The sequence below is a fragment of the Helianthus annuus genome, chromosome 10, assembly GCF_002127325.2.
Source record: "Helianthus annuus cultivar XRQ/B chromosome 10, HanXRQr2.0-SUNRISE, whole genome shotgun sequence".
Classification (NCBI taxonomy): Eukaryota; Viridiplantae; Streptophyta; class Magnoliopsida; order Asterales; family Asteraceae; genus Helianthus; species Helianthus annuus.
The window spans coordinates 100,957,656-100,971,212 of record NC_035442.2 but is presented as its reverse complement, the minus strand read 5'-3'; the positions used below and the strand labels follow the sequence as shown (position 1 = coordinate 100,971,212).

Genomic DNA, 13,557 nt, shown 5'->3' with positions numbered 1-13,557 from the left:
AGATGAAGCAACTACTCAGGTTGCAATAGAGAAGATTGTTGAAGTAGAAAAAGTAGTGGAGAAAATTGTTGAAGTCGAGAAATTAGTGGAAGTTGAGAAAATAGTTGAAGTTGAAAAGGTGGTCGAAGTAGAAAAGATTGTTGAAAAGATTGTTGAGGTCGAGAAATTTGTAGAAGTTGAAAAGACTGTCAAAGTCGAAAAGATAGTTGAAAAGGTGGTTGAAGTTACTAAGCCTTGTGAGAAATGTTCAGAATCTGGCAAAGATTGTGAAGAAAAAGATAGAAAGATTGCTGAGCTAGAGAAAATGAAAGAAGATTTACTGTTTGATGTGAAGTATGTGAAAGAGTCATATGACGTATTGAACAGGACAGTTGACAGTTTGAAAAGAGCAAATGCAGAATTTGAAAAAGCAAATGACAAGATGAGTGCAACTTTGATGACAAAGCAAAGTGTCATTAATGATTATATCGAAGATTGTGCTAACTTGAAGAAGGAGTTGGAACTTGAGAGAATCAAGAGTGAAAGGATCAACCGATTACTTTTGAGTTATACTACCTGTGATTATCTGATTGATCATGTTTATCCTACTGTTGCAGGTCTTGAAGCATTCAAGAAGAAAGAAAAAGAAGAGGATACTGGTAACAAACCAAGTGTCAAGTATAACAGATGTCCGCCTCCTATCTTTGAGAGTTATTCCCCCAAAAAACCAAATGAGGAACAAGTAGACAAGGCTCTAAACATCAAATTAAAGTCTGAAATCACTGATGAATTACCAGGCAATATTGATGTCACATTCACAGCGTCTGACACTGATCATGAGTCCGAGTTGGTTAAGAAAGTTGTCGATCAGGTGTTGGATATGGATGAAGAGTCAAAGTCGGAGTCTAAGTCAGATAGTTCGAGTTCGTCTAAGAAAAGTCCGAGTTCGCCGGTTAAGAGGGTTTACAATAAAGAATTCCTGTTATCAAAATCTAATTTGAATGACGAATCAATCAAAGTAGCATATATGTCGAATGATTCAGACAAATTATATTCTGATGAGGAATTTCCAATAAGAAGTGTCAAAACTGAAATGATCAAACAGGTTTTCAAATTAACAGAAATTAATATTTCTGAAATAAAAGATTTAAATCTTGTTGAAAAACCTAAAAAGTACACTTCAAGAGTTCAACAGAGATTGAACAAGAAAAAGGGTTACGGTTATGGTTCAGATTATCGAAAGAAACCAAACCATAATGGTAATCTAAAAAAGAAAGGTCTTGGTTTCAATTCTTCAGAAAATTATAAAAAACAGAAAACTTATAAACCAAAAACAAAATTTGTTTCAGGAGGAAGTTCAGAGGATGAACAGAAGAAACCGTTCTGGAAGCAGTCGAATCAAGAGTTTCTTGCTGAAGTAAAGAAGAACGTGAGGAAGTTTGCTTCGAGAGTTGATAGAAGAACCTGTTTCAAGTGTCAAAGAGTTGGACACATTGCTTGGAACTGCCAAGAGTCAATTTATTCAAAACAGGGAGTGTTTTCTAACTCTGATATGAAAAAGAAATGTGTTGATAAATCGACTTTGGAAGTTGGTGAAACTTCAAACCGTTTTTACAAAAGACAAGTCGATTTGAGTAAACAAAAATGGGTGGTTAAATCTGAGGGTAATTCTGACAATGAATCTGATTCCATAAAATCAGAGGAGTCATTAGTTGATAAAAAGATTGTGAATTCCGTTCTGGTGTTGAACGATGAGAATTTTCCGTCACTGTCAAAGGAAAATTTGATGAAGAAAGTTGGAAAGACTGAGATTTCAAATCAATTCTTCGCTGATAAAGGAGAATTTGATGTTGAAAAGGCTTTCAACGGGAAAGTTAAACATATTTTTGCGAAGATGGTTGATAAGAAAGTAAAAGGTGCTAAAGAATTTTATAAATCAAAATGTTGGTGGGACAGATGTGTTCCAAAGTCACCCAAGGCTGGTGAGGCTTGGGTGGACATTATGTTTGAGTAAAACACCGGACTTGCCGGAGATCCCAAGTTGGTAATCGTGGATCAGGAATCGGCATCTTTCATGTTTAATTAGAAATGATTTGAAAATGTTTGAAATTGTCAAAATTTTACAGGTTTGAGGGACTATGCCGGAGCTTCCAGGTTGGTAAGCGAGGAGCAGGTATCGGCATCTTTCTTGAGGAATTTACTACGGTAATGTCAATCATGCAAACGGTAAAAAAGGTTTGTTTATGTTTGTTTATAAGTGGTTAGAGGATTTGTTTGTGCATAACTTGTGCATATGGTAAATCAAGGACATTAATTTGTACTTGCATTTTCCTACAAGTGATTGAGAGACAAGATGAAGAACCACATCCCCGAACTTAGTATTGATATACTTACAAGTGGTAAAATCAACCAAACTTATTTTCCAGAAAAATCATTTTGATTAAAACAAACTTAAGTGTTTTGAAATCTAAATGTGAAAATAGTTTGTTGATAGGGGGAGTTCTGATTGTTTATGCCAAAGTGAATGGCGAATTGATGCTATTTGATATCGGTTGTCATGTTTCTGTACAGTTTGTTTTCAATATTCGTTAATGTGTTTGCATTTTAGGGGGAGTAGAAAATTTCTGAAAATCCAAAAACATTAGAAAATTTGAAAAAGACAAAAACATGATAAAATCTAAAAATGAGTTTGTTGTGAAAAAGAGGAAATGATAGTACATCAGTGGACTATCACAACATGCTGAAGAATTGGAAAGATTAAAAGTGATAAACAATCTTACTGCGGATGTGTCAGTAGATTTTTACACATTTAATAAACTGTGACGAGATATAAACTTAAAATTCAAACTTGCTTGTTCTGTGGGTTAACACAAACTTGGATATATAGGTAACCCCTGAAATCTTGTTTGAAAGATCCCTTATTCTGAGATACTAGGTCTTTATGCTCAGTGATATCTGGGGTATTATCCCGGGACTTCTGCTGTATGGAAGTACTGACCTAGTCCCCAGATAATACTTTCTACAAATGCTTGAAAAAGCGCCGCCCTCAGCAAATTGATGAAACAATAAAATTGATAGTCATTGCTGTTGTAAAAAAGATCCTCTAAAGGGGACCCACCAAAAGTCGAGTCGTCATCTCTCTGCTGAACGGAAGTTCTGACCTGAGCTCTCACGGTTTCGCACCTAACCCCTTACAGATATCATCTGTGGTATATTCACCTGTAAGACTGAATATTGGGATCTGGATACGGGAGGATATTCAAGTAGTGGGACACACGGATAAGTTTTAGTTTCTAAGACATTAATATCGTATCTCGGATCAGTTGAACGTTGTGTGAAAATTTAAGTGGACCAGTATACTGACAATCTAGGTAAATTGTTTAGAACTTAAAATGAAATCAAGCTTAACGGTGTTGGTGACTAGTCTCAAAAGCTGATATGATCCTCTTACATAAACTCACAAAAATAATGTTTGTAAATATTTCTTTACTGCATTTTAATTCTCTTATGTCAAAAATCCAAAAAGATTTTCAGTGTGTTTTAGCATAAATTTTTTGAAAAATACAAAAAGATTTTCGACAACTTGTATTGAAAAGATAATTTTCAAAATTCCGAGTGCTAAACATGATGAACAGATGGTTTGGGAGAGTGTGGTATTTTAAAATAAAAAGGATGTATCTTCGAGTGGTTCATAAAAGATTAACATTGTAAAATCATTCTTTGATTGTATAACTTTTGCAAGTGATTCGTTAGATTTTTACAAGTTATCATCAGGAAATTTATTGTGAGGTAGAGGATGTGCAGGTTTCTAAGTGGTAGAGAACCAGGTTTCGATACCTGGAGTCTTTATGTTTTCAACATGCCAGACTGCGATCCCAGCATATCGAAAGGGGGAGTCTGAAGACATCCAAGTTGAGATTGTTCGTGGGGAGTCTGTAGATGATGTTGAAAAGAGAAGAGAAAGATTTGAGGATGCTTACATTGTGAGATATTTCAGAGAGTGTTCAGACTGATAAAGATTGAAGTTGTTGAAGACTCGACACTTAAGACTCGTCAACATCTGAGGGGGAGTCTGTTGGTGCAGTCATCTGTCGTCTTCGTCTAATGTCGAGTCCGGGTTTCGTTGTGGATCTGATTAAGCATGATGTCATCATGTTTAATGATGACATCATCTTGTGACATCATCATAATATGGTTATCATCAAAGAAGCAGTAAACGACAATATACAAATTGGATTTGATATTGTTAAAGTGACCGTTTGTTGTGATTCGACCATTTGAAGGTCAAATGAGATGCCTACATTTGGAGGCCCAATCAAAAGTAGTAGTTTGATGGTCCAATGAAAGGGTTCGCTTGTTCATACATCAAATAGGAGGTTCGCTTATACAATCTTGAAGGTTCGCTTATAAGGAATTGAAAGGGTTCGCTTATACATACAAATTTGGAGGTTCGCTTATGTTGCTTCTGTCATTTCGAGCGAACCAGCTTTAGTATATATAGGCTAGTTGTCATTTCATTTTGTAACGATTCCATATTTGATACCGAGGTATTGCCGGTGTTCCTTGTAACTGTAAACGCTGTAAAATCAATATACAAGAGGTTTAAAGAATGATTCAAGCTGTTTTCACGACCGTTTCTTTGTTTCCCCCTCTGAAACGGTTTTGAGCTCTTCCAAACGACTCGTTTAGGTCGCGACACGATCCTACATTGTTTTATTTAATTGATCATGACTATGTGGTGGTGTGTGTGGCGGATTTGGACAGTTCTAAACTGTTGCAGACAGTTTATACGGTGGTAGTGGTGGTGCTGTTTGTTTAGAGAGAGAGAGAGTATGTGAAAGAGAAAAGGGTTTTTATATTTGATTTTATTTTCTTTAATTTATACTATAAATAATTAAGTAGAAAGACTAAACTGCCCTTAAGTGGATAAATTTAACTGAAAATTTTAACCTTGTTAGTGCTAAAGGATGAAAGATGTAATGAGTTTTCCAAATAAAGGACTGTGGCTGTAATTATTAAAGTTAAAGGCTATCCATTGCAATGTGATACAAACATAAAGGACGAAAAGTGTAATTTTTCCATTATCTTTTGTAGCTTACATGTATTTTAACAGACACAAGGGTATAATTGTATTTTTCTATCTTCATTTAATTAATTGATTTTTTCTCTCTCCTGATTTCTCTTTCCAATTAAAAGAATATTTAATTACATTCTCTCTATTTTTTTCTCTCACATATTACCTAACTTAATATTTGATAATTTAAAAAAAAATACAAACATTATCAAATATTGTTCCATCTAGAACACGATTAAAAATATTTAATTACTTTCTCTATATATATATATATGTATTTGATCAATGTTTGATGAAAAGATGTATAGTGGAAACAATATGTAGTAATACACAAGTGTATAAGTCTGGTATATATCGACATGTATACACTATGTACTTGAATAATACACAGGTGTGTACGTCTGGTATATACCGACATGTATACACATATGTACTTGAATAATACACAAGTGTATAATTCTGGTTTTACCGACCCGTGAAAACAAGATGTAATAATACACAACTGTATAAGTCTTGTATATACTAACCTGTATACACATATGTTAAAAAACATAATTTAATTAGGTTTAATATTTAATTTTAAAAGGAACGTAAGAGTTTATTTAAAAAAAACATTATCACTTCAATCACTTATAATTAAAATAATGGAGAAATAATTAAAAATGAGAGAGAGAGAGAGAATTAAGAGAGGAGAAAATTAAGGGATTTTAATTAAAAGTATTTGACTAATGTCAATCTTACCCTTTTAATCTAAAAAATAATCAAGGGTCAAGATTAGTTCACTCAGTTCACTCTCAAAAAGTTGTTCACTCATGATCTTAATCCTATATATATATATATATATATATATATATATATATATATATATATATATATATATATATATACACACTTTCTATGTAAGAACTCAACTTTAAGAAATGTATGGACACGGTGTAGGTTTATACGAACACACTTTGACAAGTGTATATATATATATATATATATATATATATATAGAGAGAGAGAGAGTAGGAGTTGGGTAGAAAGCCTTATTTTCCTAGAAAATTTAGGAAGCAATCAGAACGTGACATGTGGCATTAAAGGATTTTAACTAAAAGGGCAATTGTGTAATTTGACATTTTATTTTAATTTTGGAATTTATATCTCATTAACTAACTGTGCACGATTTTATGGTAACTGCTTTTCCATGATTTGCGAATTACTACCAGATGTAAATATCAATCAAATTCCCATTCGTTCCTTTCACAATCTTGATCAACTTTATTCGTAAATCATTTTTTACGTGAGAGATAGTTTTGGCTTCAAACACAATTCTTGATTGCGGATATGGCAAATACACGTCTTTTTCTGTTTACTATTATCTGGTCTGTGTCAATTTTTAATTATGTTTGGAAACCACTAGAATGTTCTTGACGTTGTGTTTTAACAGCAAGCAGATTCATACAGTTGTGTTTTAGCATTCAGATTCATACAGTTGTGTTTTAACAGCAAGCAGATTCATACAGTTGTGTTTTAGCATCCAGATTCATACAGTTGTGTTTTAACAGCAAGCAGATTCATATAGTTGTGTTTTAGCATTCAGATTCATACAGTTGTATTTTAACAGCAAGCAGATTCATATAGTTGTGTTTTAGCATTCAGATTCATACAGTTGCGTTTTAACAGCAAGCAGATTCATACAGTTGTGTTTTAACATTCAGATTCATACAGTTGTGTTTTAACAGCAAGCAGATTCATACAGTTGTGTTTTAGCATTCAGATTCATACAGTTGTGTTTTAACAGCAAGCAGATTCATACAGTTGTGTTTTAGCATTCAGATTCATACAGTTTTGTTTTAGCATTCAGATTCATACAGTTGTGTTTTAACAGCAAGCAGACTCATACGTTGTGTTTTACCATCCATGCTGGTAATGCTGGAGGATTTCTTGACGCTGTGTTTTAACAGCAAGCAGATTAATACGATCTTGATGTGTTTCTTCATGAAGGATAGAAGGAAGAGAGAGAGAGATAGAGAAAGGGAGAGAGAGAAAAAAATCGCAAGAAATGTGGGGTGGTTATGGAATGACAATTATTTCCATATTTAAAACAAGCTAAATGACATATCTACCCCTGATTAATTAAATAATCCTGTTTTTAAGAAACACATATTACCAAAATTCCACTAAGATGATCTCAACCATTAAACACACCCATTGGATGGCCCAGATCGCTTCCTAGACTTTCTAGGAAAAACACACTTTCATTAGGATCCCCACTCTCTCTCTCTCTCTCTCTCTATATATATATATATATATATATATATATATATATATATATATATATATATATATATATATATATCTATACTACTTTAATAAACATATGTGAAGGACAAGATGGTAATTGAACAAGGTGTTGAAAAAACACTTAATGCACAATGTACAACTGTTAAGGCACAAGAAAACACAAACTTTTTACCCTTCAACTGATTCATCATCAACCGTCCATTTCTTGCAATTTTTCACATGGATCACAATCTAAACCGCTGATATTCACTTCACACGGATTGCCCTTTCCATTCCCTCCTCTCTCTCACAACTCACATCAACTTTATCAGATCAACTTTCTCCTTCCTTTCTCTCTCTTTCTCTCAGATCTAGATCGGAAGTGTTTGAACCACCGGTGGAGGAAACTAGGGTTTCGTCGTCCGTGATGAAAGATGTCTGGAGTGCTGATGGTTTGAGATGAAATCAGATGATGAAAACACACAGGGTTGAACACCGATTTGAAGAAACCCTAACTGAAGGTTTCGTCAGGTCATATCTGCTGTGGTTTCTTTCGGCTTTTCTTCCACATCAACGATTAGCAAACAAAAAGGTAATCAAACCCTAAAATGTCTAAGGGTTTAGAGTATCACACTCCCCATCTCATTAAGGAAGCTTTAAGCCAGCACCTTTTTATCTCTCAAGAAACTGAAGCGTTAGTTTACTGATCGTTTATTATTGTTGTTTTTACTAATTTTTATTTGGTGTTGTCAGCTGCAGTTCAACCAGGGGAAAATATATGTTGTATGGTGGGTTGGAGAGGTGGGGAGTCAACTGATGATGGTGAAACTACATAGGGTCAAGTACCCAGTGTTATTGGTAAGTAAAAGTTTAATGGGCTTATAAAAATAAGATTAATTCTTGTTTTTGTTTAAAAAATATAATGATGAACTCTTTTTGGTCAATATTATTGAATTTATATGTGGATTTTCTACATTGTAATAATATGTGGATTTTCTACATTGCAGGGATTCTAATGGGGCCTCTGGTGTGGAAGAAGAAGTTACAAAAGTAATAATAAGAGCATTCCTGGATGAGAAAGTGAGATTTTTTTACATGTTTGGTTTATTTTCTATCGATGAACACTATGACATGTGATGATTTTTTTGGTTCAGGCCTTGGCTAACACAATTAATCACACACAACTCTTGAATAAAAGAAAAAAAACCAGAAGAGAATTTTGCTAATGAAATAAAATAGTATGCGAGATAGAAGACAAAATGCTTTCTGGTTACTTTATTGATTATCCAACAGATTATAGCCCATTTGCTTAGGAATGGGTCGATTTGGGTTGTGTTCTATCGATGAACGCACTTTCTGTTTGATTGATTCGTTTATCTGTCTGCGTGATTTCTCGAATGTTCTCTTTTAGATGTTTGTAGAACCTTGTGATTTGTTTTAAGATGCAACTAAGCCTATGATTTGAAAATTTCAGTAGTCAGATGAACCTATTACCAGCTTATTCATGTGGATTCTGAAGTTAATGTCTCTCTTTCGGCTGTTTGGATGAACCGTTTCATCTGTTTTAAGATGCAATTTTAGCTGATGATTTAAAATTTGATGCATTTCAAACTGTGAGATTTAGTTAACTCCGTGAATCATTTGGTAGTATGTTCATCTGACTACTGTTGTTTGCATCAATTAATTTTGATTTTGAAGTTTATATCTATCGTCATAGTTTTCAAATAGTTCTGGATTCCCTAAACGAAAAATGAATCTGATTTGAGAATGTGATATTATTTTTTGAATATGCAAATACCTGTTTGTCTAATATTTGCATTCAAAGTATCTACATAAAGGCTGCAATGGATGTGTAGTCAGTAGTAATTAGGTATGGTATAACACTAGAACCCAACAGGATGTGTAGTCAGTAGTCGTTAAGCTCTCATTTTCATTTGTATTTTATGTTTTTATCATTGTAAGATAAACATAATATGAATAAATTCATTTATAACAATTGTTGGCTCTATGTGTTCTTTAGGGTCTGACATGGCAGCCACATCAGCAAGTGCGTTCTCAATCAGATCAACCATATCCCATGGCTCGAAAGCTAGCCCGCTTTCACAGTCGAAGACATGTGGCATGAATATCAGTTTCAACTCTCAAAACAATATCAAGAGTTTCACAGGCCTCACGTCATCCTTCTTAGCCAAGGAAAGCACTCCAGCTCCTCGATGACATATCTATCCATTAAGCTCTCTTTTTTTTGTTTTGTTTATTTGTTTTTATGACATATCTATCCATTTTGGTGCTAAATGGGTCAACACAGCTCGGGTTTGACGTGTTATTTGTTCCGAGTTTGGTTTATTTACTTGAGCTTTGGAAAATTACAACGAAGTCGGGTTCTAAACTTTAGGCACATCAATCTGTCTGGTTGGTTTGGCTTAGTGTGGTAAGTGTCAGATTAGATTAGCTGGTTGATAAGATGAATTGGAATATGGTGGGTGTTTGGGATTCAGCAGTTTGTTTTGTTCTCAGTGAGAGACATAACATTACAGATTTGTGGATACTGCAAGTGTTCCTTTATTACTTTTACAGCTAAAGATGGGATGGTGGATGGCAACGTGCTGCGATGGCTGCAATGGTGGATGGCAGCGGTGCTCCGAGCAGCCTCATAGTCGATCCATCTCTTAAAAGGAATTTTGTAATGTTTTTTTTTCTATCATTATTATTTAGTTCTATTATAACGGTTCTTAGAAAATAGGGGTGTATTAGATTTTTGTTGTTTTTTGTTGTAGAGGTAACAATTTATGGTGTTTAGTTGATGTTATCATCAGTAATTTGGGATTAATGTTTCAATTTATTGTTTTGTTAGGATAGATAATCAACTTTAGACTAGGGGTAATTTGGGATTAATGTTTCAATTTATTTTTTTGTTAGGCCAGATAATCAACTTTAGACTAGGGGTGTATCAGATTTGTTAATGGTTTCTCATACGGGTCGACACGTTTCGGTTCACTAACGGGCCAGGCTGGGTCAAGAGTTTCAGAATTAGCCTGTTTGGACATGTTGTCATGTATCAAACAAAGGGTCAGTTTGCATTTTTGGTTTTTATAGGTTGGCCTGAAAGGAAAATCCAAAAACATAGCATCGTCAGTGGGGATTTCATCGGTTGATTGGACATAATCATTGTTACGACAAGTACACAGATCACTTACATGGTAGAAGGTATGGTTTTTGTTTCTGTAGAGGTGGCAAAACGAGTGGGTCACATGTCTTTAGAACCTCAAAATGTGGTACTCTTTTGTGCAGACTATAAATGGTTGGCGGATATTCATAGTAGGTTTTTATTTCTCTGAAAACACTTTGGGCAACTTTCAACCCATCAGTTTTTTTCTTATTTAGATCATTTGACCCGTTAAATATAAACATGCATTAACCAGTTGTGAACTTGTAGGCTTATTTCAGTGCACCAGCAGGGCCGGCCTTTGGCTATTGAGATGAAGAGCATGGGAAAGGGTCAGGTATGGATCAATGGTCAGAGCATATGAAGATATTGGACAGTTCATGCAAAAGGTAGTTGTACGGGCTGCAACTATACAATGCTGGTACATATCGACCAACCAAGTGTCAAACTCATTGCAGGAAACCAACTCAACGATGGTTTATTTAACCACTTCCCTTCATCAACGATATTAGTACATAGCAGATTATTTGAAGATTCTTGTTCTTCTTACTTTATTTATTGTTTCTCAGTGCTCATGTGTTACTCGAAATTGGCATGGGCATTAAATGAGCTGGAGCCTAAAATCAAGCTTGTTGAATAAAGAGCCTGAGCCCGAGCTTCTATTAAATGAGTTGGAGCCTAAAATCAAGCTTGTTGAATAAAGAGCCTGAGCCCGAGCTTCTATTAAATGAGTTGGAGCCTAAAATCAAGTTTGTTGCAACTACAACTGAAGTCGAAGCTGCAGCCTCGGCTGCCAATGCTCACAGCTTCATTACCTTGCTTCCTAACGGCTACAACACGCAACTGGGTGAGCGCGGTGTTCAGCTATCCGGTGGTCAAAAACAACGAATCGCAATCGCAAGAGCGATGTTAAGAAACCCGAAAATCCTCTTGCTTGATGAGGCCACAAGCGCGCTTGATTCCGGTTCTGAAAGCATTGTTCAGGAAGCGCTTGACCGGTTAATGGTTGGAAGGACAACTGTTGTGGTTGCTCATCGGTTATCCAATATACGAAATGTTGATTCGATAGCGGTTATTCAACAAGGACAGATTGTCGAAACAGGAACACATGAAGAACTGATTTCAAAACCGGGTGCGTACGCTTCGTTAATCAGGTTCCAAGAAATGGTGGGAAACCGAGACTTTTCGAACCTGTCAACTCATCATACGCATTCGTCACGATTGAGTAATTCGTTGTCGACAAAATCGCTTAGCCTCAGGTCTGGAAGCTTGAGGAATTTAAGCACTGGTGCGGATGGGCGTATTGAAATGATATCGAATGCTGAAACCGATAGAAAGAATCCAGCTCCGAGCGGTTATTTCTTTCTTCGTCTTTTGAAAATGAATGCACCCGAATGGCCTTATTCGTTAATGGGTGCGGTCGGTTCGATTCTGTCTGGATTCATTGATCCAACTTTTGCCATTGTGATGAGCAATATGATTGAGGTTTTTTACTTTGATAACCTGACTCGAATGGAGCGAAAGACCAAAGAAAGTGTTTCCATTTACGTTGGAGTGGGTTTGTACGCGGTTGTCGCATATTTAATCCAACATTACTTCTTTAGTATCATGGGAGAGAACCTCACTACAAGAGTAAGAAGGATGATGTTTTCAGGTATCTGCAGTGCAGGTGAAATGACCGAATTACCCATATCGTCTTTCTTAATTTTAAATTATTTTAAAGCTTGATTTGTACTTTTTGAAAAGTTGTGGTTTGTTTTAATCAGCGATCTTGAGGAATGAAGTTGGATGGTTTGACGAAGAGGAGTCGACTAAATGGTTGGGATTGTGTTATTCAAAAGAACCTCTTGGTGACACCCGCTGCATTGTGCGGGCCAACCCACTATAACTATATAAAACAAAGTAACTTGCTTAAACGCTCTTCACCAGTAACTTGCTTAAATTAGCCTATTCTGACCCAAACATGTTTTGACCCGTTCTATTTTTTATTATCCTTTATTGAAATAAAACTTTGTGTTTTAAAGCGTTAAGCATATAAACTGCCATGTATTCTCGCACAAAGTTTATGAAAAAATGTTTTATTACATAATATTATATGTTAGTAAGTACTATTAGTTTGGATATTGTTTGTAATACTATGTTTGGCTTGCAGAGTCGTTGATTAATGCTTTTGCTATTGCTTCTTTTTTTTAGTTTTGGCGCAGACTAAACAAATGGGGAAGCTTCCAGTAGTGGTGCAGTTGTTTACACAAAAGGAAGAGACGGTTCGCTGCAAGAGCTTGGGTGTACAGAAGTTGTGTTGAATCTAATAAATCCTCAGCGGATCACAAAAAAATAAAAGTCTCATCTGATGGGCTTCGAGGCTCAAGCAGTGGCGTTAAAATGCAAGGATCTGCATGAGCTTCGGGTTTCCTAGGCTCACGGTTTTACAGCATCTCAAGAAGATGAAATTGGATTCAAAGAATCTCAAGAAGATGACATGTTTTACAGCAAGCCTTGTATTTATGTGCGAGAGATTTAATTATGGTGTAATAACAATTAGAATCTTTTCTAAATTCAGTCTAATTTACGAGTGACTTTTAATTCTTTCCGCTATCAAGCTTAATCAGGCAGCAGTATTCATGTACTTTTTTTGTTTGGGAGAATCGGGTTCCAGATCGTGTACTAGGTGGTTATTATGTGATAGGTTCGGGTGGGTTTTATTGGGCTTTTGATCCTAATCCATGTAATTATAGAGTTAAGAGATTTAGAGGTACACAAACTACAAAGGCCCGGCCTCACTGCATTGACGCCAGAACGGCAGAGCTATATGTGCAGTTTGCTCATAGGGGCTTTGCCTTTTCATATGATGAGGGTTCAAATCCCATTGGTAACAAAAAAAAATTAATGTTCAAAAAAAATTTCATATATAGTCATCTATTTTGTTGCATGCAACTAGGGGATTTCATATATAGTACACTGAATCTTTGTAGGATGAACAAATTTAAACCGAAAGTCTGGAGCTGCACTATATGTCTATATGTGATGGTTGATTTTTATTTTATTTTGACTTTTTCCCATTCATGGCTGG

The 13,557-nt window shown here is 35.3% G+C and overlaps 1 protein-coding gene across 8 annotated transcripts; it reads left to right on the top strand.

Moving 5' to 3' along the window:
- Nucleotides 1-9,818: 9,818 nt before the first annotated feature.
- On the top strand, nucleotides 9,819-13,073 carry LOC110884622 (ABC transporter B family member 19). 8 transcript variants are annotated; one of them, XM_022132345.2, is made up of 5 exons: nucleotides 9,819-10,528; nucleotides 10,613-10,639; nucleotides 10,758-12,156; nucleotides 12,254-12,389; nucleotides 12,681-12,817. In XM_022132345.2, the coding sequence occupies exons 3-4, from the start codon at nucleotides 11,154-11,156 to the stop codon at nucleotides 12,373-12,375; spliced, it is 1,125 nt and encodes a 374-aa protein (XP_021988037.1). In that variant the 5' UTR covers nucleotides 9,819-10,528; nucleotides 10,613-10,639; nucleotides 10,758-11,153; the 3' UTR covers nucleotides 12,376-12,389; nucleotides 12,681-12,817. The 8 variants fall into 8 exon arrangements, with proteins under 8 accessions (XP_021988037.1, XP_035833997.1, XP_021988039.1 ...); XM_035978104.1 differs by having other exon boundaries at nucleotides 9,819-10,963; nucleotides 11,057-11,109; nucleotides 11,171-12,156; XM_022132347.2 differs by lacking the exon at nucleotides 10,613-10,639.
- Nucleotides 13,074-13,557: the final 484 nt, after the last annotated feature.

What these genes read in the sequence shown, in the direction of transcription:
- LOC110884622 (XM_022132347.2), top strand. Translation starts at nt 11,154, where the DNA reads ATGAGTTGGAGCCTAAAATCAAGCTTGTTGAATAAAGAGCCTGAGCCC. An exon ending in TTCAGGTATCTGCAGTGCAG is followed by an intron (nt 12,157 to 12,253) that starts GTGAAATGACCG and finishes TGTTTTAATCAG; the next exon opens with CGATCTTGAGGAATGAAGTT.